We start from the raw sequence: 25,916 nt of genomic DNA, 5'->3' as shown, positions 1-25,916 counted from the left end.
GTTTTGTAACTGACCGCTCGGCTTATCACGATTAAACTTCTGCTTGAAATGTTTCGTTTTTGTTCACCGCTTGTCTGTTCATCGCATCGTCCCATGGTTTTGTTTAGGTCTCGTTGCAATCATTTGTGCATAATTGTTCCATGTTTTTTTATTAATATTATTGTTTTTGCTGTCTTTTAATTATATTGGTATTTCGAACGCTGAATTTAGGTAAACCATTTTGTTGTGTTAAATTTCGATATAAAAACAAAGGCCGTCACGCTTAAGTTTGAGTAAATTTATGTTGATTTCGTTCTGATATAGTCAGGATTAAAGGTCTTAAATTACGAACGGATTTTTCGGTGTCGTATTTTATAAACATTTCGCTGAGTATGCCCGAGACAGTGTCGGAATGCGACACATCTAGATGAGATACATAAACATGTTTTTTTAAAGCGTTCACGGTGCTACTAATAATAATTGTGCTTACCCATGTGCATGCTTGTATTTTATAATAATGTTTGTTTATTTTCTAAACTGATATAATTTTCCTTAAAAGAGTGAAATGCATTATGTTATGTTGATATTAAAATTTAAGTATTAAGTTTAAATTAAGGAATTAAATAAAAAACGACAGCTCTTTTTTTTTTTTTTGGTAATTTAATAGTCGCTTTTTCCCTGTGGATTGTGTTATGTGTAGTGTGTACTTATCGCGAATGATTCACGTCTTTTTCTTTGCAAAACCATTTACCCACTATTTGATCGAAATATCTGTGTACCTGTACCTATTTCTGATTGTCACCGTAAGCTAAAGATATAGTCTGTCTACAATGTTTCTGTCAAATAGCATTATCTAACATCTCATTTGCTGTACATTTGCTCGCTTTGCACAATTTCAACGCATCACACATGCCACATACGGATGCGCCACACGCGTTTAAAAACATAATTTGGAACATTTGTTTAAATTTTGGGCTTTTGTTATTAATATTTTATTAAATGTTATGTTTATTTTCTAAATAACATACAGTTTTTATAAATTTACTACTAAGACTTATTATTCAAAGCCTAATAATTCAAACAAAACAAATCTGTGTGTGGCAAATGTTATAATTAAATTGCTAATATGGTTTTCTTGATTTTCAGGTGAATCTACATACTTGTGAGGTTTGCTCGTGCCTCGGTGACCTCTCCACTTCTATAAATAAACCCTGCTTTACCCACCCCTACTGGCAAAGGCTTGAACTTTAACACGGTGCCGAAAACACTTGTAACCCTGAATCCTAGTGATGTTTACTGAACAAGTAGTGCTCTATATGTGTCTAAAAATGTGTAGATATTTAACAAAAATGAGCGGGTTGTGCCATTGCCGCGTGCCGACGGACTAAACGTACGGTTTGGATATAAAAACAAGTTTTTGTGATAATAATAGTGTGCTGAATGGACTTATACGTCGGCGAATCGACGTTGTGGAGATATCGTTTTATTTCACCCGTTTACAAGCCGTCGAAGGAATCGACATTAAATTCTATGGTCACAAGGTATGTTTCTCGTTTAACTCTTATGACTGATAAGTACATTTCTCGGTATTTTTTTTTAATTGTAAGCTTTGGCCATTGTCATAGATGTGTTTCAGTGAATAAACATTTTGTACTTTTTAAATGTCAAAGACTAAATAATACAAGGAGGTTAATAGTGTACTCTGCCGAATTTTTAACAGACTGAAATTATTACCGGTAAATCAGATGGTTAGAAATTAGATCAGGTTCAGTTGAGAAATGAATTATTTCGATGATGGAGAAGCAATGTGACTCGCTTGAATAGTTTTGAAAATAATATTGTCTGTTAAATTAAATGTATTTAGAACTCCTTATCATTGTGATGTTACAATGGTGACGATTGTTTGTCTGTATGATTTTATCTAGTGACCAAATTATTAAATATGCGCAAAATGTCTTTCTTATACAATTAAGTGTCCGGTAATATTTCTAATATTTTTAAGCAGTAGTATTCAATATCGTAACAAATAAACGTCACCATTGAACTGTATTAGGACGTACCTAGTCAATGTCTTTGATATGACTTGAAAATGTATAAAATATAAGGAACCAATTTCTAGGTGCTCTTATTTCATTTGATTTGAAAATGAATATCATCCTGGTTAACCGGCTTGTAAGGTAACCAATATTCGAGAGAAATCGTCTGTTTTTTCATACATTGTATTGTACCATAAAGCCAGCTTCAGTTATTTATAAGTTTTTTTTTATTGATAAAGAACTACAACATGCCGTGAGTGCGAGGCAGATTTTCCCACCATTTCGACTAAGTCCATTGACGGACAGTTTTTTTTTTAATGTTTTTTTGTATAATTTCGAAAGATCTCACTAACTGCCGTCATAAATGTAAAAATTTTGTTAGGCTTAATGTGACTACTGTGGGATTTTTATGAACAAGAATTATCGAGTCCTAAGGAAAACTTAATAAAATAATTTAGGGCTTAACAAGTTACTCTTATTGCACAAAGCTATGTAAAATGGACTTTAATCCTTTATATTTCTAATACTCTTTGGTGCGTAATAAAATAAATAAGAATTTTGGTTAGTTTTAATTACTTTTCTTCAACTAAAAATCCCACAGAAGACACTTTGTTAGTAGAAAAAAAAACTTCCAAAAACAAGTTTGATACTTGACACAATTTTATGAAAGGAACTGAAGGCCTAGATTATAACCTAAATATGTTGACCCTTGGCTAGTCCATAATCTGATCATAGTAAATACTATAAACATGTAACTGTTTTACATAACACATGTATCAATATTTAATTCACAATACATTGAGCTACTATAGTTCTATTAACGATTATTATTAACTGGCTGTCGAGTAAAAGAATGGAAATCAAATATAATTATTGCAGTATACATGCTAGGGTGGTCACTTGTGTAAAAGTACAAATGGTTGCACATGCTAGGTCTTCTTAGAGAATGGTCCTCCACGCAAAGTGTGAGAGAGACAACATGATTTTCGTGCGTTCGTATGATTTGATGCGCTTTTTTAATACCTATAAAATATATAATGTACTATCAATTCATTTTATATACAATTCTAATAATTTATTGAAAATTTCAAATCATTTAATTAATTAATTACTAATTAGTATTATCAAATTTAGATATCCAAGTAGCACAAGAATAAAACATTGAAAGCATAGCAAGGTTGACAGATCATATTTGTTGGATATTGTATTACCTGTCACTTTCATGCAATTGTGGTAAAGAGAGTGTAAAAATGATATAAATATTATGCTCTGCCAAACAAGATCTATAGATGTATTTTAGTTTACATTTACATTAAACACTTACAAAATTAATTCATTAAAACAAAATATAAATATAACACTCATTTAATATGAGTATGATGTAAGTTTTCATATTTTTAAGTACGTAAGTGTTCAGGCTGAATGGAAATACCGTGGTTCAGAAAAAAATTACATTTGTTTTATAGGTATTGAAACAGCTTGGATAAAGCCTGGAATATTCGAACTGTGTTGCTGAATGCAATGTGTGTTTTTGTGTTTTTGCAATTGAAGTAGTATGTTTACTAATACCTACAAATGATTGGAACTATGAATGGAGATTTAATTCACTGATTTGAAACAAAAACATCGAATTGATAATATCTGTATTAAAATCAGTTTTGTAAAAGTATCAACAAATTATTGCAAATAAGGTATTCAATGTAGAAGTTTAATGCATAACAATAATATTAAATTCCGAAAGTTACGTATATTTTTTGTTTGGCACGAGTATCATCTTTACATTTTATTGTCTTTAGATGATAAGCAATATGTTATAGATCAAGTAGAGAATGACTTCTCCATTCATAGCATAAGCTACAGACGATATCTGTACCTTAGGAAGATGGATGAAAAGCCGATTTTATTTAATTGTAAATATTATTGTTACGATACATTAGTGGTTAATTGAGATCTGTTTTAAATAAGTAGGTTGTGTTACAACCTAGCGCCTTTTAAAAGTTTTATCATTTTGACAAAAGCATATTGAGCGTTGTCTATGGCTGGTCCATTTACAATGGAGAGAAATTAAAATGTCTAATCAACGTGTTAATTTCATTCTGTTATTTTAATAGCTTTTACTTTTGTTATTGACAATAATTTCATTGATACCCACATACATTGTTTTCATATAACTAATATTCGCATATAATTTACAGTGTAGTTTTAAATCATCCTCTGAACTTGTGTAAACTAGGATTAATGTTCTGTTAGTGAGCAGAATCTGCCAGCCAGTAGAAACTCATAAGATTTTATAACTTTTTGAAAAAAACTCTGAAATTAAGAATATTATACAGTTACGGTAAATCTAGATTAAATAAAAGAATGAAAATAGCACAATATCTCGTTTATGTTTCTATGACGTTTAGGAGAGTTCACGGTTATTGTGATATAGGGCTGCGTGGGACGCTCGCTCGGACCTCCTGCAAGGGGCGGAGTCTTCCTGATACATGGCGTGATCTAGATCTATTGTTTTAATTCCTACATTGTAATGAAATGCAAGAGGTTCGAGCGAGCAGGGTGTTGTTGACGACGGGTTTATCACGAATGCCAGTATTGGTGAGACGAGTGTGAGGGGTGTGGTACGCGACTTATCGTGGTGGTTCCAAAAGGGATGATGTCAAAGCACATCAGATAACTCTCGCGGTGAAAACTGTGAGCTGTACGAGATGTTATGAAGTGTGACGGGTTCGATGTTACTTGGCGTAGTTATGGCCTATGAGGGTATTTTGAAGGAGAATGCGCATGTGAGACAAGGATGGCATTTTGGACAAACTCGCTGAAGTTTAAACGTAGTAAGTAAGCAATGGTTACTGTAGGTAGGTTAGATCGTGTCTAGATAGGTTTAAATAACGTCATAGAAACGAACAGAGCTGCAGAAGTTCGAGTAAATGACAAAAAAACTTTTTTAAATTCTTTTAGGCATTATGATTTTTAATTTCTTAATACGGCTAAGACGGAGTCACATGAAGCTTCCAGTTTAAAAAGTTTTTTATTAAGTGTCATGAATTTGTTTTTTTTTTCATTAATTAGTTTGTAATTTTTTAATTGTATCGCTTCAGATTTCTTGTTATCTGTTAAGTATATGTATTTGGCTCAGTAATAATTTTTATTCTGAAAATTCTATGCGTCATTTTAACTTCCGATTTGTAAATAAGGATGGTGAAATTCTAAATTACTGTTTTTTACAATATTTTGTTTTGTGCTAAATTTTATATAAGCTGCGAATTACAATCTATTTGGCGTCCGGAGGTTAATATACGCGTATATATCATCAAGTACAAATTTAGGAGTTGTTAGTTTGATCCGTCTTAGACAAACGGAGTGGACTAAGTCATTAACTTATTCTCCAAAAATATTTTTTAATGGAAATATTTGATAAACAGCCACCTCTAGTATTAAAATAACCCCCATTCCAGTAAAGTGGTAGACGTTCGAATTTCGTTTTGTTTCTTTTTTTATATAATTGTATTCGCATGAAAATTCGTTATCGGTTAACCACTCGACCTCCCCACTCCCTTCATCAAAGGTTTAGCTTTAAAGATTGTTGTTTGCCTTATAAAAAAATGTGATCTTATGAGGATTATACTTAAAGGATGTCGCTGTACGTTGCGGGTGTAGGAATCGGCGTTTGTACTGAAAAGTAAACAGAAACATTCAAGTGCGGAGACTTTTAAACACCGCTAATAAACTGTCTTTATATTCTTCTTACAATTGTATCATTAAATATTTTCTTCTTAAATTTTAGGCATTATGTACATCATTATCTATGTTATATTTTAAACAGAAATTTGTGCGGTGTACATAATTCCTAAAAATAGTGAATGCGCCTGCGTCCGCAACAAGTATGAAAGAATAATGCCTTGTTTGTATAATGAATATGGTAACATATAAAAAGAATAATGAATTATCTAATATAATAAGACTTTGACAATGTTCGATAGGCTCAGGAAAGTTGACTGTCAATTGGATAACAGGCGAAAAGGGCTTTATTGGTTCGAAAGTAAGCATTCACGTTGCGATTGCAGTAATATTGAATGTACAAGAACATATAACCCAATATAAAATCAAAATTGGTGTCCATAATAGTCAAGTTCCGGCGATCGCAACGTGAACAGCGTCTTTAGTATGAAAGATAGTTGGCAAGCGACTTGTTTTACGAATGATTATGAGAACGACTTTCATGGATAAATGTCTAGTATTCTAAATGTAATGTTAATCAATGTATGTCCGACAATTGACACAGTCGCGTGTGCGACAAGTCGTAGCGTGCACAGGGGGCTTTTGTGAATCATTTCACTTCCACAGACACTAGTAAAGCCCTCTCCGCAGATAAAGAAACTAAAAAGAATATAATTTTTATAAATCTTAAGAAATTCTTAGTTTCACAGTAAAGTAATACACTGTAAATTATTTCTTATCTTAGTAAAAAGATCTCATCACCTTATTTTTTTTGTTTTGTCTTTTTATAATTATTTTGAGAAGCAGATTAGTTGATTTAAAGACAATCAATGTAAAATAAAACTTATGGATGTATATACTTGGTTGTTTTATTTGATATTCCATTCACATCATCAGTATTCGCATGCATTGACGAAGGGATCACTGCCTGGATGTAAGATTATCGTCAGAATAATTCATGAATAAATAAAAGATAATAACCCTGCAAAAAGTATACAACACCATCAGGTTAGGTTTTTGGAGTCTAAATAAAAGTAATACATTCAAAAACGTGTTTATTAATCACGATACACAAAATACTCATTGTAATCCTTATAAACTAGATACGTACATTAGTCAAACACCCTGATGTATGTTGGTTCAAAACATTTGTCCAGAGATTTGTCAACAATTCACACCAGCTTCGCGGTGTAAATAGGCCAAATATAAAATAGCAACTATTATCATTAACAATTTTGCTCAAAATAATGATGGCGTAAACAATGGCTGGTCAAATTTCGGGGGTGATATATCAACATGATTTATTAAAAGAAAAGCCAGCAATTTGTTATTATGAAAGAGAAGGCGCTATCAACTTTGTATAGCTCTCTTCTAGCTTCTCTTTGATAAGAGAGAAGCTTAGAACAATCAGGATCTTAATAGTTATAACACGGGCTTATTATATACTAGCCTAAAATTGATATATGACAATGAATAACAATGTCTAAATCGAGTATGACATACATTTCATATCTAATAAAATATTCAATTTGTATGTCCATCATACAAAAGTCAACAGTTTTAATTCGATTCCATACTTGAGATAACATAGAATTTACTATCAAATCATTTGTCAAAGTATACAATTTAGATTTATTTAATTTATAGTTTATTTTTAATAGCCAAAACTTACGACCTTTTACACTACATTTAAGACGCTTTATCATAACAACAACTCTCAAGTAATAAACTGCTTTCAAGCAGTCAACGAAAGCTTATTTATAAACTGTATGTTACACAAAAGCACTCATAACCTTTGTTTAGTGCTGGTCTACGATCCACACCTTTTCAACTCACCAACAATAACAAGTGACTCGCTCAAAGGCCATGTGACTTACCAAAAAGTAGGGTCTACATTAGAGCGATTTCTGTCAGCGTTATCGTTCGTATAAAGGTCACCGAGTCAGAAGACTGGTGTGTCACAAAAGCCCTAGCTCCACAGTATGTTAATTAGCTCGCGTAGTGTAACATACCGTGGGCGTCCTACATGGCGGGGCGGCCGCGGCCCCTGGCGCGGAAGCCGCCGCGCGCGCGGGTGCGGGCCCCCTTGCTGGTGTTGGGCGGGCTCTTGGGCCGCAGCGCCTCGATGCGCTCGGTGCAGCCGGTGCTCTCGCGGCCCTCCGCGAAGTACGACGCGTACAGCTCCGCGTTGAAGTTCGAGTTCGTCAGCTCGTGGCCGATGGTCACCCAGCCCGGACGGATTGTGGAGTCGCGCCCGAATAGGTGGACTCTGGAAATTTATTATTACATATTATTTAGAAAATCCGTTTCTTGCTGTTCAAATAAAATGAAATATATTATTCTTTATTGTATATCATTGAACACCAAGAAAAACAGTACTCAAGATATTGAAAAATAACTATAACTGGAATATAAAAACATCTAACTGATCCATAGCTGGAACACTTATCTCAGACAGGACAACATCTTACCTTCTCCTCCCCAAACAGAAATGCTCCATGATATGAAATATTTCTATCGGTTTCTCAGTGCTTCCAAACTCTGGATCTTCAGATATGATTAGGTCTATATCCACATTGGCATGTATGAAGTCTCCATCCACTGACCGTCTGACAGTGCCCTTGATACCCATGAGACAGTGTTCCTTGGTTCTCTGGAAGACAGCATTGTGCTCTAGGTTTTTGGAATGCCCAGGATTCTTAATGTTGGTTTTAATCCAGCAAATGTCCTCGCATCGGCGGAAGCCCCACTTCTTAAGGCATTCTCTGCCCATGTCCAAACCTGTGATGTAATCAAATTGCATTTGTACAATACAAAAACTGGACTATGCTGTGGAGAGCCCCATCTTGTTAACACAGCTGTAAAATTCTCATTTCAAAAAAATCCCACTAGGTAACTTCATAAGTTCATGCATTTGCAAAAATGATGTGATGTACAAATACATTTAGTCGACAATGACGAGTACCCCCGGTCTGGAGTTAGAAGCTAAAAGTACATACTGGATTTAACAAGCAGCAGCAAGTTGAAAGGAAGGTTTTAAAGCAAGCTACTAGAAGAAGACAGTGACAGTACCTTCAGAGCTACCACACCACAGGAATATGAAGGAGCGCGCCTGCGCAATCTGCTGCAAGTCTAGCGCCAGTACGTCCTGCCAGCGCCAGCCCGCGCCCAGGGGCGGCTCCACCAGGATCACGTCGAACTTGTTACCCATTTGCTTCAGGTCAAATGTCTGAAAATGACATTAAAAAGGATTACAGTTAAGGTTACTAGTCTGTCCCCAGAGGTTAAGCACCCCACTAATAAAAAGTTTAATCAAAGCAAAATCAATTAGGTGATCTTTTGTGCATGTTGGATCCAACAAAAAACTAATCTATAAGACTTGAGATTGTTGATTATGACGGAATTTATAAATCTCCTCCAAAACAGTTCCGCCAATTCTCATGAAATTTTGAGTGCATGTATATTTTTGATACCTCGATTCTTTTCTTCTAGAACTCATTTGTATGGCAAAAACAATGTTTCTTGGGCTAGCTACGGCTAGTCTGAGTATCAAAATTAGATAGGATTTTCAAGTATTACACACGTCTCAAATGTAAAATTAAAAATCCAAGCCTTCTTTCCCAAACAAAAGCTCACCTTTAAGTCGCATTTCAAGTACATAGGTGGGGTGGCAGTCTGGGCAATTAAATCATCCTTCAACTTGATGAGTTCTCTCAGCTTGGGATACTCCTCGAAGCGGTCTGCAAGGCCCACATCACGGATGAAGTTCTGCGGCCTCTGACCAGTGTCCACAAAGTGCTGGCAGTAGTCATTGTGAGGGTTTGATGATTGAGTACCCTGGAATAGACAAATAGATAAGAGGGTTGGCCTTTTAATAAGACTACAGTGGTAGTAAGCGGCAAATCTAAGTATTTTAGCAAAATAGTGAGTATGTTAAAGTAAGGCCTTTACAAAACAGGTTGTTAGTGGTTTGTAGAACAGCAGACCTTTAAAGGTGATAAAAAAGTTCAACATCATCATCTTACTAACAAATACGACAGGTGCATCATTTTAAACACAGACAATTTTAACTAAGGAAAGTAGCTATCCAGTGGCTTCTTCATGTATAAAACATTAATTGTTTGATTAAGTGATTGCTCAAAAGAATATAGATTGTTTTTAATAATCTTCGTTGCCATACCTTAAGAAATGTAGAAGAGTCAGTGTAAACAAGTTCATCTGGTTGTTCTTTGGCTGTTGGCTTCTCATTTCCTTCATTCCCGGGCCCCGGAACAGCCTGCTTCTTCGCCGGCACGTCCAATGTAGCACCTAAAGCATGTCTCAACTCACTTACACTCGAAACGCCAAGCTAAAACAAAAATAACAGCACCAATCACTCATGACCTACCAAACTTTTTAGGTTATATCACAATTAAATAAACACTTACAGTTTGCGCCAGTAATTTTTTCCGCTTTTGTGAACGTTCACGCAATTCTTTTAGTTTTTCACTCATTGTTCTTCATTTAGTTTCCGTTTATGATCTCAAAAGCAAGCTGAGAAAATATAACATAAACAATTTTGCGGTGACAAGTTGATTTCCGTTCATAAACGACCGAAACGTCGCATGCAATTGAATGGCATGTTATTTTTTATCTTTGAAATTTTTCAAATTTAAAGAACCGAAACATTAATTATTATTAAAGAAATATACGTTTACTAATTAATATAATGGTCGTCGCATAAATAGGTTAATATCTATTCAATATGGGTTTCATTTCATATGAAGTATTTCTAAACGATTTGTCTGTAAAAACAACTAATGGTAAATTTTGGCTCCATTCTCACATCTTCGGTAGTATAGTGGTAAGTATCCCCGCCTGTCACGCGGGAGACCGGGGTTCGATTCCCCGCCGGAGAGAACTTTTTGGATGGTTTTGCTCACTTCAGAAACATCTTCATGACATTCTCTAAAAAAATGTTACCGTGAGTGTATTCTTGGCACTGCTTTTTATTATCTCAACCTTAAAGTAACTATTATAAGGTTAGACCGTAAAGTGAATGGAGGAGTAATTTTTAAGTTACTTGCGAGGTAGGTTGCTAGGTTGCGAGTCCGGCTGGGCACTTGTTTCCGTTTTAAATCAAAGACTTTGAAAACATGAACACAATTTATAATTAGGATAGCATGCTGAGAAAAACAAACACATTGTTCTTGTATTTTAATTTTATTTCTTAACCGTTTCCTTCTTTTTTACCAAAAATAAATATACCTAATCAAACAATGGGATTCATATAATTATAACTCTCAGGTTGCTATATTAATATCACTGGAACAACACATTAAATGCATTTTCAATTCCAACTTATTCAAATTGATTTATTATCCCTGAAGTGTTGGCAACAAACTTTAAAAATGTATTTAAATAATTAAGTAGGTACCACATACAATATAAATTAGTTTTATTTTTCATGCTTCTTCATTTTTCATCAAGGGATCTACAAAAAAAAACATTTTGTAGATCCCTTATCAATTTTCTTGTTAAACAAGAAGCGGAATGAATAAGGTGCTACTTATTAGTAAGTAGTTCATAATTACCTATTTAGGTACCTACCTAGGATATTTTCTGGTTTCCATAACTACTCATTAAACATCAAAATAACCATGTTCTAAAGCACTCTTCTTAAACCAACTTTCATAAACACGCTTAACTATAAAATTCAGTCAAACATTTTCAAAACCCTCAAGTTTTCAGTCCACAAACTCCTAATCGAAGGATATATCATTCGTGTTAGTGGTGTTCAAGCATTTGTCCCGGGTGACGCAGAAGCCGGTGGCGCCATCTCGTACGAGGCCGAGTCTGCAGTGACAGCCGAGCAGGCAGCGGCGCGGGCGCACGCAGGCCCGCGTCTCGCAGCGCAGCTCGCAGCCGTAGCGGCAGACGTACTCTTCATTTGGGTCTTTGCACTTTTCTGTAAAATAAGGTTTAGCTTATCAGAATAGCTGATACATTGCCCAGTAATGGAAGTATAAGAAAACATTGCTTAATGCTGAAAAGTAGAATTTTTAGATATGGAAACTGAATTTAATGCTTTTATTAATAAACAGACTCTTTGTAACAAAATGAAAGAAAAAATAACCATTAATGATTAAAAACATTATCTTAAACATGTTTCTAGTAGATAATATTATATAGCGCTCTTGTAGTTTTCCTCACCAGTATTTCTCACAAAGATGAAAATCCTTGGAAACATAACATAGGACAGTATAGCAATGTAGTTTAGAAACATAAACAAAAATATCGAAACGAGTTTAGTTAAAAAGAGAAAACTTAAAAGCGTGATGAAGAGAATATGTGTTTCAATTTAAACGGAAACGAGGTGACATTCATTACAGGAGCACCCTACATGCATTCACTTCTGTTTAGAAAAGAGATCATGTCGCATTAAAGCATGCTCTGTGCCCTATTTTCTGTGTCATGCACTAAAAGACGCTCACTTTTGTTGCTCTACTTTTAAACTGTCCTCAATTTCAGGTGCTTAATTTTTGACCCAAAGATATAATCATGAACTTTAGTATAAACTCACCAGCCCTGCACTTAGAACCGCCTTTTTTTTGGCAAATATTATTTATAGACTCTATTTTGAGACACACAATTAACTACAGCCAGAACTGAAATCTGTAAGTTTATTAACATTAACAAACAAAATGCTCAAACTTAATTTTTTGAAAAATGAATTTATTAAAAACCTTTTAAACGCTATCTTGACTCTACCTTTTTGATAAAAATGTCCGAATAACTTACAATCGTTTCAGCACTTCAAACACAGAACAACTACAGATAATTTTTGGGAACAAAGCCAATAACTCCTCAGATCTGGATAATACCGAACAAGACCCGCTCGGGACTCATTAACAAATTTTACGAGCTAACTGTCACAAAGTCTCGTTAATCCCTAAAACAATTGAATCATAAAATGTGGGAGTTCGTATTGATATTGAATCATCGCTGAAAGTGGAGCCAGTATATCTTGACCTTTCCGATGTTAGGCAATTCGAAAAGCGAGTAGGATGCAAATACACTAGTATTTTGGACGTAACAGGGATGGCGATATAGACTCATATATTTTAAAGGTTTCAGGTTATGTTGGTTGTCGTCCAGTTCGCTCAATTCTACCCTTTTCTGGATACTTCAGTTTGTTTGATTGGATCGTCTGTATTTATTTATTTCTCGATTGTAAACTATAGAGCCTCGATTGTTTGCGATCGAAGCGAAATGAATCTGGAATTGTGCTCAGTTCAGGTATTGGTTTGTAACCTATTGGTTCCGATGCTCGTTTGAAAATTGTTTAGAAGAATTTGTGGAAACGGAGGGCATCATGGTTTTTGTTTAAAAATATTTTTTAGATTCAAATTACTGGGATCATACTAATGACTGGGACCATTTCTGGAGTTGAATTATGAACATTATCTCACTTTACTAGCCTCTTCCATCATCTGGCCATTTGACTAGATACCTTTTTTAAGTGATTTTAAAGCCAGACCTTACTCCTGTATACTTAACTCTTTACCTTAATCTAAATTCTCTCCTACTTCACAGAAACGTTATCTTCAAAATCGAGGTAAAACGATATGAATAAAAACTAAGTTCAAGAGCAGTTACCGGAGACCATAAGCATAAGGGCATGATGGATGGTTGTACGTAAAATAGTGCCAAGTTCACGACTGTCACATAAATACTGCGCCCTCATAATAGGAGAAATACTGTGTCGACTCTGATGAACGGTGGGGAAATGACAGCAAAGGTCATGGGTATGGAGTTTACTGGAATTTAATCTATACTAGAAATGTAGCATATGATAACAGTTCTATTAATATTATAAACGCGAAAGTTTGTATCTATGGATCTTTGGTATTCCGTCACACGAAAGTTAGTGAACAGATTTAGACGAAACTTGGAACACTGATATTTTATAACATACGATAGTTTTTCTCCGATATTATGTTCTCATGGGATCATTTTAGATTTGTAGCGGGTGCACCTGTTGGCAACAGTAAGTATAGTCATAATAGTCGTGGTGGTCTTTAGATACTTAGTTCGATTTCTATGCATAAGGATACAAGCTCGATCCCCAAGAAACAGAAAATACAGCCGGTTCCCAAAGCCAAAACACAAGTTAGTAATAGGGTTCCGTTGTTATCCTTTTAATATTTAAAATTAAGCCCGTAATAGCCCCGTTTTATCCTTACCCTGCCTTCAAGAAAATAACCAGTCAAGAAAAATCCTTACGTGGAAAACAATCCTTCTCTTCCACACAGTGTCCACTGTGATGCCTCAGCAGCGGCGGCCGGCACAGGCAGCCCCTGGTGCACACTCTGATGGGGCACGATGGGCTGGGGTTGGAACAGCTCGGCTCGCACCAGCCGCAGGAGAAGTACTCCTCGTCAGGGGCGCAGTCCTCGATCTCGGGCTCCTGGGAGTCGTGACCCATTGGACCGACCATCACTTCAGCTGAAAGGAAGACACAAAATTTTACTAAATACTTACGCTGATAGTTTCTCAATCCTATATTTTGATATACATACTTGAATATGTATTGAATTCCTGCATTTCGTCATTGCTTTTGCGATTTCTATTGAAGTTGCAGTTTCTATAGATCTTTACCGTTTCTCATTTTTATGAATGTGCGAACTTATTGTTTTGGTGATAGTGACGTATGTGTTTTATAACTTAAGCAATACCTAACTCCGGTTTTATTAGGAAAAGTAAGTGGTTTTACCGTGTTAATGATAGTAAATACCTGAATGCCCCTTTTAAATACCCCATCTAATTTAAAATTAAAGTTGTCAACAAGGCCTCTGCATGTTGGACCTTTGTCCCAAGCTTGTCGCGCGCTTTTATATACGTCACTTTCTAGAAGTTATCACTTCAATAAAAAAAAAACCTTAACAAATGTATAGTGCTTAAATAAAGGTCTTTACATAAGACTGCCTGAAAAGTTTGATTGTCGAATAATAAACGATTTTTATTTTATTTCTTTATGAGTTATGTAAAATTGCATATGGTTTACGGAACTACTCTTTTCATTCACAAGAAGTATTTCCAGCTATTATCATCACGCACGACAGGTTTCGATATCGGCAATTGCTTTACGATTGAATAGTCGCTGTATAAGAGAAGGGAACTACCATCACTTCGATAAGTAAGAGGAAGTTTTTTAAACGACTCCCCCTGTAAGGAACTTAATCCTTGTGTTGCGGTCGTTTCACAAACATTCTTTTAACTCTCATTGACTGGCCTGTTGGTCTAGTGGTTAGTGAACCTGACTGCTATACCGGAGGTCGTGGGTTCGATTCCCACCCAGGACAAATGTTTGTGTGATGAGCACGATCATTTGTTCTGTGTCTGGGTGTAATTTATCTATAATATGTATGTATTTAGAACTATATAAGTATTTTTATCAGTTGTCTAGTACTCATAACACAAGCTCTGCTTAATTTGAGACTAGATGGCGTTGTGTGAATGTTGTCCAATATTATATTACATATATTATATTATATTATTCAAGTCACATGCACAAATTCACCCAGACTCAGGACAACCATTCTTGGATCACACCAAATTCTTGTCCTACGCGGGGATCGAACCCGCGACACGTCACGTCACGTGGTTTTGGCGTGGTTCCCTTAACCACCCGCCTAACCTTGCAGTACCGCTTCCACAACCGCAATTGTTGTTTTATGAGTTAGTGGTTGGATATTATGATTAATATGACCATTTAAACCTAAGACGCAAAGAAAGGTGTTTCTAGTTTGACTTGTCTACCTGTCCGTCAGTTTCATCATAACTACCGAACGGATTGAGCGATTTAAATTTAGTTTGTTTGTGTCAAGGGGAAAGCAGATAGTCAATGTAAATAATTCAGAATTCGTTTCATACGCTACGGCTACATACTTTTCATTTTTTATGATATATAAGAAAAAGGAAAATTTTCAATAAAATTTTTGAATTTTTGAGAACTGAATAATTGAATCAGTGACAAGGAATTGCAATTTAAAAGGGGTCCCATTCAAAACGGAAAGACTGGTCACTTTAGTTATGATACAGTCGTGTTACAATACTTACCTAATGTATGTATGTTATGAAACACTTGGTTTTGTAACTCAATAGTTAATTAGTATACCTAATTGGTTAGTTATCTAATCACGTAACGTCGATCTGAAAAGTCAGTTTTTCAGCACAAATCTACTTCGAAAGTGTAGTTAGGTAGTGTGCATTTGATAAATACGTACCATATTTTACAGTAGTTAGTAATAGGGTTAAGTATATAAGAAATAGTTAGAATTCCTAATAGCGCAAGTGCAGTGGAAGTATTAAGCGACTATTCTTTTTTATTTATTTGTGGAAAGAAAAGAAAACAAGAAAAAGAAGTGTTCAATAATTTATTTAATACGTGTAAACTTAAAACTATGAATAAATTAATTTATACAGCCAAAATATTAATAACCATTGTGGGTTAAAGTACATTTTTGTTAAAGTTCACAACAGATTCATAGAGTCAGATCAAATGATGCGGTAACTTTTAATAGGTATATAAAAACTGCAAAGGAAAAATAGAAAAGGGAATTGCTTATAGATTCACCTCACTGTTTTATAAACAAGCTAGTCTTAAATATAAAGAATAGTGTTTTATTTATCGAATGATAGGTAAAAACATGATCTAATAATTATTATTATTTACATTATCGATGTTGGAATATTATGGGAAAGTACGTAAAGAATTTACAGATATACAGTTCATTGTTCAATTATTTACAGGTTTATTATAAATATTCCGATTAAAATGGCAAGAATGTGCTAGATACCAAAAATATAATAGGTACAGATAAAGAAAAATATTCAGAAGAGAAAATTACAGAAAAACTAATTAAATTTAACCTCTTAGTTACAACATGATTATTCCTACTTGCTCTACAATTCAAGGAAGAAAACACAAAAAAAGAATAGACACAAGAAAAACTAAACTAAATATAAAGATAGTCAGAAGACACACCGTTCAGAAGATCCCAGTTACCTTTCGGGCAGTCGTCGAGACGCACGCATTGCCCATTGGGGGACTTGACGAAGCCTTCCTCACAGAAACAGCCCATGGCGCATGGGGTCGGACACTTGGGGTTGGGGTTGCTGCAGGTCTTCTCACAAGTCTCGCACTGCTTGTAGACCTGGTGCTCTCTGCACGTGATCTGGTACTGAATGGGCTTTGGGGCTGGAAGGGGATTAAAGGTTTTGTCACACATACGTATAGTGGCGAGTGACCCTAACTGTCATACCAGAGGTCGTGGGTTCGATTCCTACCCAGTACAAATGCTTGTGTGATGAGCACGATCACTTATTATATTTTATGTCGTAAAAAAACAAAAAAAAAATGTATTTAGAAATATTTAAGTATGTTTATCAGTTGCCCAGTACAAGCTTTGCTTAGCTTGTTGTGTGACGGTCTTTAATATTTATAATTTACTTTCATAATAATTTATTTTTTGGTATAGATTTTTGCAGTCATCTTGATGCAGGCTGTTTGTGCTTCACCGGAATGTAGGTCAGTGATGTGATAGCGTAGTTCGGAGTTTAGGAGTCTTGACGAAAATAGTTGAAGACAACGTCTCTTGCATGGTGGAAAGTATCCAACTACCAGGAGAAGTAATATAGCTGATGAAAGTTTTAGGCGATAGAAAATACTTTTTGGTTTTAAAATTTTCGTATCCCGATATTTTACGGTGTGTCAACGTTGGCTATCTTATTTTTGGTTAAGGTCGTGCATTACTGAAACGTCCTGAAGTTTTACAGCGGCAGCTCTATACTATATCATTCAGGCTTAGGGCGACAGTAGAACCTGGAAAGAAGAAGAAAAAAGCTGAAAAGGCATAGTGACAGAGCATAGAGATAGAGGCAGTAGAGTGTTATACGAGAAGAATACGAACTTGAAAATAAAGTAAGCATTCAGAAAGCAGCCCATAGAATTTAGTTATGCATTATAAACAAGTTGTCCTTTTTTTACCTACACAATTTATTATTATCCAGAGCTTTAGCCAAGCTTAAACCCATATTAACATTCAAAGAAATATTTTTATACTTAGACTATTTCTTACAGAAAATAAATAAAAATGCGATAGTGTAGATAACTAATAATAATCAATTTATCTTGTCGTAGTTTAGTTCATGTGTTGGTTAGTTAAAAAGATGCCAGTTAAAGAAGTCAAAAATATTCTACAAGACGACCTTGTAATTTCAAAAAGGAAGTCAGTCAAGATCGCATCTCAAGATAATTGTTCTGTTTTGTACTTGCATTCTTCTTTTGGGCGTGTTCAAACCACTTGAGCTATTTGCAAAAGGGTTACATGCAGAATTAAGAAGGTAGAGTCAGTTTATAGTTTAGGAAAAGTAGAAGGAGAAGAAGAAACTTGACAGTGCAGAAATAGGAGACCTGTATAAGGAAGCATCATCAAGTGTTTCCGTTAATACTTATTTCACTCAAATTACTGCATACTACTTCAATTTAATGAATAATCTTGATGTATTTTTGTTGAGTTTATTAAACTGTTTTCCTCAAATAACTGTCAGACGACCTGGGTTCATCTATATATTTTATCAAACAACTTCAAAAATGAAAAGGTTCTCTATTCGTTGGTTTTTTATGTTTGTTACCTCAGAACTTCGGACTGGATGAACCGATTTTATTGATTCTTTTATTTGGTCCCGTAAAAAATCATCAAGTTTAGCTCAAAAGTTTTTATTTGAAGTCGTTGCACGACGTTTTGTTCTTAAAAAATATAATATTAAATTACTATCAACTTTATCAATAAAAACCCTGTATCAACTATCAATCAAAACTATCAATTTTGAATCAACTTATTCCAACTCCTTGATTACGTCTAACTTCTTTCATAACATACCACTAGGACACTGGTCCGGCCTGACGCACTTCCCTTCTCTGTTTCGCACGCGCCCCTCGATACAGAAGCACCCGCTGATGCACTGCGCGGGGCAGATGGGGTTGGGGTTCTCGCAGGTCCTGGTGCAGGTACCACAGGACTGGTACTCCTCGTTGGCGGGACACTGGCCTCCGTTAGCGCGAGGCTCCGTCGTGTCTTGAGCAAAGGCCGACACTAGAAAGAATTCAAAATCAGAATCAGAATCAAAAGTTTTATTTCATACTAACTGTTGCTCGCGACTTCGTCCGCGTGGTTAGAAGATATAAGTTAGGAATTTTCGAACGGAAGTCCTCGAAGATGAATATTTTTCAACGTTTTTGCCACATTTTCCATTGTTGCAGTTGCAGTTTTCCCATTAGTTGCAGCGTGATGTTATATAGCTCAAAACCTTCCTCGATAAATGGTCTATTAAACACAAAAGATTTTTTCAATTTGATTTCAATTTTCAGTAGTTCCTGAGATTAGCGCGTTCAAACAAACAAACTCTTCAGCTTTATAATATTAGTATAGATAAGTAGGCCGTTTTCCAGGCACATTTAAAACGTTATAGTAGTGACTCTAGTTGCACAGTTCCAAAGTGTCATTCTTATGGAGAAGAACCGGCAAGAAACTCCTTAAAGCTGTCATTTTCCCTAAAAATGTCATGCGGATGAAAGAGGGGAATGCTGAGATGATGAAAGAAGGAAAGTAGAATAATATTAGTTGAAACATGAAGATTATAATTAAAACTCTTAATTGTAGAAGAAGAGTACCATAGAGATAGGCAAACAAAACATGACGCTACAGAACTTAATCTTGTCTTATTTTCCTGTGATGCTCTTTATCAACATTGTCACTCATTTCATGTCTTTCATTTCCACAAGCATCTTTCTACACTTCTGTTAAAAAAAAACAGGTATGCACTGAAGTTTGTTCCCTTTCATCAAAAATTGCAAGTGCAGCACAATACATAAAGTCTGACACTATGAATTGTGTTTGAAGTGACAAAGGAACAGGCTGAACAAATATTGATGCATTTCTTTATACACCAAATGCGACAAAAGTTTGTTTTAGTCATTTTTGCTTGTTTATGAACGTCAGAAATAAAATAATAAGTAATAAATAGACTGCCATATGTAACTAATATAATGAGGTTTACATTTTTAACAGTAAGTTATTGTCTATTTTGTTATTGTGTTGATTTTGTTTGTCGTTTTTATTCCTTTCAGCTATTATTATATACCAAGCATTGTGTTATTCAAAGTACAATCTAATTCTATTTCTGTTTACGTCATATTTCTTAGTCTATTAAGTTTATATGAATCAACCAAAACAAAGAGAGAAGTTTATAAAATAAGGTATAACTGAAAAAAAGCATGCACAAAATGGATCTTATGGTAAAAGAAATAAAACACCGTTTAATAAATTTAGTTTTGATTCGAATGTACCTGTAAGTAAGCAGAAAGAAAATAAAAGGAAATTCAACTAACGTGTTATAAAATGTGACAAAAAAACCCTAGAGAAAGAGAAAGAAACATGCAATTAAGGAAAGATTAAGTGTGAAGTTAAAGAACTAAAAATAGATTCAACGAGTAAGGAACAAAAGAGAAAAATAATAAAATACAGCTGCAAAACAAAACCTGCTGCAAAAATGATGATGCCACCTGTAAGGAATATAGAGTCAGGTAAAACGGAGTTAGGTAAAGAATGGGGCAGCGATAGAAGAAGGCAAAACATATGTACATGGTTAAGTAAAAGGCGAAAGGTAAGAGGAGAGCTATTAAGACAAGGAAAATATAAATAGTTTACACGAAGGTTGTGAAGAAGGAGAAAAGGAATCACATGCACTTCCTCAGTGCCCTAAAAAATCATGCTCTTGTACAAAGAACCCAAGTAGAAGAAGAAGTAACCCAAGCTCTTGAAATTCGTGAAGCTCTAAGGCCTAAGCGCCTGACTCACGTATGGGAGGACAATCAGCCAACTTGACGCAGTCCCCATCATCGTTGCGGACCTCTCCATCTTCGCAGTAGCAGCCGGTTCTGCAGACCGCCTGACAGTTTGGGGCGGGGTCGCGGCATGTACGCGGGCATCCACATACCAGTAGCCTTTCCTTTGGCTTACATATTGACGATACTTGGCCTAGAATTAGTAGTCAACCTTTTTACTACAAGATTAGTTGATGTTCTCTTAATTCTTAAAATAAAAGAACCAAATAGTGCTCATTTACTGGCTTTGGACCCCCTGATTCTATCTTCTGCAAGCAACGCAGCACAGCATTAAATGAATCATTTATTTAAATAGATGGTACTTCTTGGGAGTTATTTTACATTTTGGCAATACCCAGACCCTAAACACACTTCGTATTATATGGAGAAGAAACGACAAGCTCCATAGCAGCACGCAGACACATCACTCGAATGTCGATTGCCTTACTTGCTTCGGTTAAATTGGAGCCGCCAACCAAAAAAATCTTATAAGTGAACCACTATGCCACATTAAACGAATAAATAAAGAAAATAGATACGTCAATAAATTAGTCGTATCTAAATAAAGATCTGATAGTGGGAGCATTCGATTACTCGCTTCAATTATTTCGGATTGATCGGCCGCTCTCCTTGCCGGCCACGTCACTTTCAGTGATTAAATTGTCAATGGATATAATATTAATGATGGTATAGTGATATAAAAAGTGCATGTAGTTAGATTATAAATCAGGCTGGCTAAGGTAGAATATTGAGTAAGATTTTGATGTTAATATTTGGCGTAGTAAAAAGGAGCTCGTGGCTAAGCTAGATCGATTACAGGCTAAACTACGCTTGACACGGTCGGTCAGTGGATGGGTCACCACACCGTGACACAAGCGTTGGTAGATCACACAAATGCTTGTTCAACGCGGGGATCGAATCTGGGAATGGGTTTAGCCTAGTGGTGACCTATAACAGTCGGCTATTTGAGCAGTCAATATAAAATTATTTTTAGAATTACTGTAAATTTTCTCTCACAATACTTTCCTTCCGGTAATACAAAACCAATTACAAAAGTTTACATTTCAATACAACGGCAACTTATCGTGAAATCCATCAATCATTCAGGTTTCAGTCTTCACTGTCAGTCACCGGTCATACGAGTTTATAAACAATGGTTGTCACTTGAGAGACAGTTGAACAATGTATGAACAATGTATGTGATGTTTATCTAGTCAAGGTCGGGTTTGGAATAATATCGGTCAGACAGTTTTTGTTTTATGATCCTGTAACTGATTAGTGACGTGCATCGTCATATGTCGTATTCGCGCATTTTTTTTTTGGTTATATAAAATTTTAGCTTCGGTCCTGTAATGATACTATCGAAAGAAAGAAATATTTATTTGTAAGAATGTACTACAATAGGTGTTTCTTACAGTTTACAGTCTCCTACATCAACTAACCAACGCAAGATGAGTAATGAAGTAAGATCGAGGAAGTAAGTCGAATAAATAATCGTGAAGTGATGGATTATCCGCGTCTTAAACCTTCGGTTGTGTGAAGTACTCGTGCGACTGGTCGAATTGATGCTAGTTTCGTGGTCTCGATCTCAATTCTATTGAAACAGGATGGATTAAGTCCTGAGTAAGATGAACTTAATGTTCACAATTAACATAAAATGGTTCGAAACAGAATGTGTACATATTTCAAATGCCTCTTTTTACAAAGAAAAAAAAACAGCTGTCGTCAAGAAAGTAAATGTTAATCTTTAAAATTTCAATTCAATTTCATGTCAATTATGTAAACAAAGAGAATTTTTAGAATTAAAAATAAATTGAACTTAAAGTTGTTTAAATCCTCGTATAAACTCAATTGTTTATATAATTACATTTTGCAGACTATATGTATAGTCTGTAAAAAATATGATAAGTATCAGGCTGGTGATTCAGGCTATAATAATGGTTTTTAGTTATCGCTTTTCCAAACAGGTCCATAATAAAACCAAGTACCTAATTAACGAATTTGTTGCAACACATTGCTGCATTTACATTTCACCAATAAATTAATTAATTCCCTTTTGTATTAGCAATTGGTGATTTTTCGATGATATTTAATTCAACAGAGTTTTTTTGTTAATCTATTTTTACAGTGACTGTCATTTCGAAATAAAAGCTTCTCTATCATATTTCGGTATAAGTTAAAAAAGACAACGCTTAATTAGCCATCTGTCTAAAATAAGTAAATATAAGTTAACAGTTAAGCTAAAGGGCTTTTTGCTTAGCGAAGCTGACCCTAGTACTAGTGACATGTAGTAACATAGATAGATATTAATATATATAATATTATATATAGTATAGATATGTCTTTAACTCTTGACGACCTCCGTGGTCGAGTGGCGTACGCACCGGTTTCAAGATGTCGCTAGCTCTGAAGTCCCGGGTTCGATCCCCGGTCGGGTCAATGTAAAAAATCTTATTTCGACATTGTCTCGGGTCTTGGTGTTTGTGGTACCTTCGTTGTATCTGAATTCCATAACACAAGTGCTTTAGCAACTTACTTTGGGTTCAGATCAATGTATGTGATGTTGTCCGCATTTATTTATTTATTTATAACAAAAGTTTAAGTGTTAAATAATAAGCATAATGTTGTGTTGTTAATGAACGTGTGTCGCCAACAAGCGACATAGCTTGGCTAGTAAACTTGTAAATGCAATGTAAATTTATATATGAATAAATGATTTAAAAAAAAACCATTTTAAAGTTTGAAATAACGAGTTTTAGCATAGAAAGTGTTCACAAGAATAAACGTTTCATGATTTTATCATTTATTTATCGTATTACAGTTGATTGGTAAACTCCCTTTTCAATCACAAGATTTGTTTCATTGCCGGTCCTAAAGTAACGGTGCAAGACCCAAATAATTCTGAATGATTGTAATTATTTCTTGACAATGACGGACAATTTGAGAACAGTTTTGTTTTGTTTTTAAAAAGAACTGTGGAGAGACACAGATAAAAAATCTGGCAGATTGCTTAATTATGGTGATAATTGTGAAGGGCGAAATAAGACCTTTTATTTGTTAGTATATATTTAAAGGCAAGTAGCTTAAACTTGTAGTTTTTAAGGCGTAAAGTAGGAATAGGAAAACTTTTTTAAATAACGCAAAATAGTTTAAGAAAAGTTATATACCTAAAAGGTTTGCTTAGAAAAAGTTTGCAAGTTCATTGCAGCATCAAAAAAAAAAAAATCGGAAGAATTATACGACAAACGCCTTTTCCTTGCAGTTTTCTACATGAATTGAATAGACTTTCATTCAACGGTTATATGTTGTAAACACTTAAGGAAGCTGTTAACTCAATGGAAATATTCTTACACAACCTCACGATTTTATGACAATTATATACATATAATAGTGATCATAATTTATGCGATGCTAATACTATCGTAAATCTACAACATTGGATATATGGGTGTTAGATCGGATAAACACATTGTTTACTCATAAGCTGCATAACTTGTTTTAAATACCGACTTCAAAAAAAGGAGGAGGTTCAACTGTATTTTTTGTGTGTATTTACTCACGCGTAGGTATTTATCGCGATTGACTTTTTTATGCGTATAAGCACTGAACTTCTGTTTGGATGGACCGATTTCGATGATACTATTCTTTGTCTAAGATTCTCAGATTTCTCCGCCAATTGTGGATCGATTTAAATATGTATTTTTTTTCAGTAGGGTTTACTTTTACATTACAGAATTATGATAGAAAAATAACCTAACTTTCGATAATTTTACACAGGGTTCGTCCAATTTTCTTGTACTTTGTCCAATTTTTTACAATCGAGTGCATTGTAATATGGCTTATTTTTTTTATTTATTTGAATATCGGGAAACAAATTCATGGATAAAATAAAGCGTATGAGAAAATGTATTATAAAAGCGATGGACAGATTTTCAGAATGAATCAATAAACAACAGAAGGGCTCGGAGAACGCGGGCAAAACCTTGACTCACAAAACAAGAAGTGTAGCAAAAATAAAGTACTGGAATGCACTACCTTAGTAACAACAAAAACATGTAATAATAACCACTGGCGATGTCTTGTTGTACCAACTTACGGAGGTTTTTATAAACACGCCGTGCAAGACATAATGTTTATCTTTGATCAATGAACGTCGATACAAGGAAACCGATGTTAATCATAAATGTAACGCATAACGTTTTAATTTACATATCGTTAAGTTATGATGACGGCGGTCTGTGATTGAGGTCTTTAATTCAAAAGTGTGTTCATTCAAATCTAGGTTTAGAATTTTGATGATAAATTTTTAGTTGATTATAAGATGGATTTTTTTTTTGGCTATTTAGTGTCCGTCGCGTACACAATGCTTATTTGGTACTTAGTAAAATGTTTTGGTCCATAAAACATATTTAAATAGTGCTCAAAACTTAATCTTAACAAGCTTTGGCTATAAGCTCTAGACATATTTATGTCTCAAGGAACTCTATCTATGGGATTGGTAATTATTGATATTTTTTAGCGCTTGTCAATTATGGAAATTATAGTTATAACAATGATAAATTGGTACCACTTATGCACATGTACAAAAAATCTTGTTATTATTTATTTCTAGAGCACCCGACTCTTACAGTGTTTTGCTGAAGTGCCAATTATCCCGTGACGACACCTAATAACAAGATTACAATATTTAAAAATTGTTTAAACACAAACGCCAAAAAAGCTACCGAACGGAAAATAACATAAGCTCACTAAAAAACCGCTATAATTATATCTAGTTAATTGCAATTATTACTCTTTACTTTATTCAACATATATTCAAAGTAAGTATGGCTACAGTACTAACCTTGCACGTGACAGACAAGCACGGACACACACAGACAGACAACAAGCAGGGTCTCCATTCTGTTCGGCGGTCGCAGACGCACTGACCATGCCACCACACTCGACCACTTATGTCTTACAAGTGAAGGAGGGGTGACGCGTGCCTCTGTGACATTATTATTTATATTTACGACATTATTATTATATATGTCTCTTTTTTCAGTCACGGGTATATTTCATGAGAACCGACTCGGTCCTTTTGAAATGCGGGGACACAGGTCCAACGTGCAGAGGCCTTGTTGAGAACAGGCGTTGACGGCCTGAGGTAGCCAAAAAACTATTTTTATTTGTGGATATCCACTTATTAGGGATATAGTAGTATGATTATGTCATTGTTATATGTATTCATTTCGTTCACAATCCATGAAACACTA

At 34.9% G+C, this 25,916-nt stretch overlaps 3 protein-coding genes and 1 non-coding gene across 6 annotated transcripts in view; 2 read left to right on the top strand and 2 right to left on the bottom strand.

The window, feature by feature from the left end:
• LOC113497664 (phosphatidylinositol 3,4,5-trisphosphate 3-phosphatase and dual-specificity protein phosphatase PTEN) overlaps positions 1-6,591 on the top strand; it is a 44,107-nt gene extending 37,516 nt beyond the window's left edge. For both annotated transcript variants that reach the window (XR_003400912.1, XM_026877330.1), the window contains one exon: positions 1,126-6,591. Coding sequence is in view for 1 of the 2 variants with exons in the window: in XM_026877330.1 (XP_026733131.1) it covers positions 1,126-1,145 (20 nt within the window). In the remaining variant the exon portion in view is untranslated. The remainder of the gene's footprint in view (positions 1-1,125) is intronic.
• A 183-nt stretch (positions 6,592-6,774) lies between these two features.
• LOC113497665 (N6-adenosine-methyltransferase non-catalytic subunit) lies at positions 6,775-10,324 on the bottom strand. Its single transcript, XM_026877331.1, has 6 exons — positions 10,160-10,324; positions 9,913-10,080; positions 9,369-9,569; positions 8,805-8,961; positions 8,204-8,513; positions 6,775-8,001 (listed from the first exon to the last, which is right to left on the bottom strand). Exons 1-6 carry the CDS (start codon positions 10,223-10,225, stop codon positions 7,755-7,757), a joined length of 1,149 nt encoding a protein of 382 aa, XP_026733132.1. The 5' UTR covers positions 10,226-10,324; the 3' UTR covers positions 6,775-7,754.
• A 234-nt stretch (positions 10,325-10,558) lies between these two features.
• On the top strand, positions 10,559-10,630 carry Trnad-guc. The gene has a single exon. It is a non-coding gene; the product is annotated as a tRNA-Asp (tRNA).
• Positions 10,631-11,228: 598 nt separating this feature from the next.
• LOC113497546 (zonadhesin-like) lies at positions 11,229-25,660 on the bottom strand. Of its 2 annotated transcripts, XM_026877132.1 has the most exons (6): positions 25,505-25,642; positions 20,636-20,815; positions 18,659-18,871; positions 16,783-16,974; positions 13,998-14,219; positions 11,229-11,679 (listed from the first exon to the last, which is right to left on the bottom strand). In XM_026877132.1, the coding sequence occupies exons 1-6, from the start codon at positions 25,560-25,562 to the stop codon at positions 11,474-11,476; spliced, it is 1,071 nt and encodes a 356-aa protein (XP_026732933.1). In that variant the 5' UTR covers positions 25,563-25,642; the 3' UTR covers positions 11,229-11,473. The 2 variants fall into 2 exon arrangements, with proteins under 2 accessions (XP_026732933.1, XP_026732934.1); XM_026877133.1 differs by lacking the exon at positions 20,636-20,815 and having other exon boundaries at positions 25,505-25,660.
• Positions 25,661-25,916: the final 256 nt, after the last annotated feature.

This window comes from Trichoplusia ni, chromosome 9, assembly GCF_003590095.1.
Source record: "Trichoplusia ni isolate ovarian cell line Hi5 chromosome 9, tn1, whole genome shotgun sequence".
Lineage (NCBI taxonomy): Eukaryota > Metazoa > Arthropoda > Insecta > Lepidoptera > Noctuidae > Trichoplusia > Trichoplusia ni.
The sequence above is the reverse complement of the archived record's forward strand: the minus strand, read 5'-3'. Positions and strand labels throughout refer to the sequence as shown.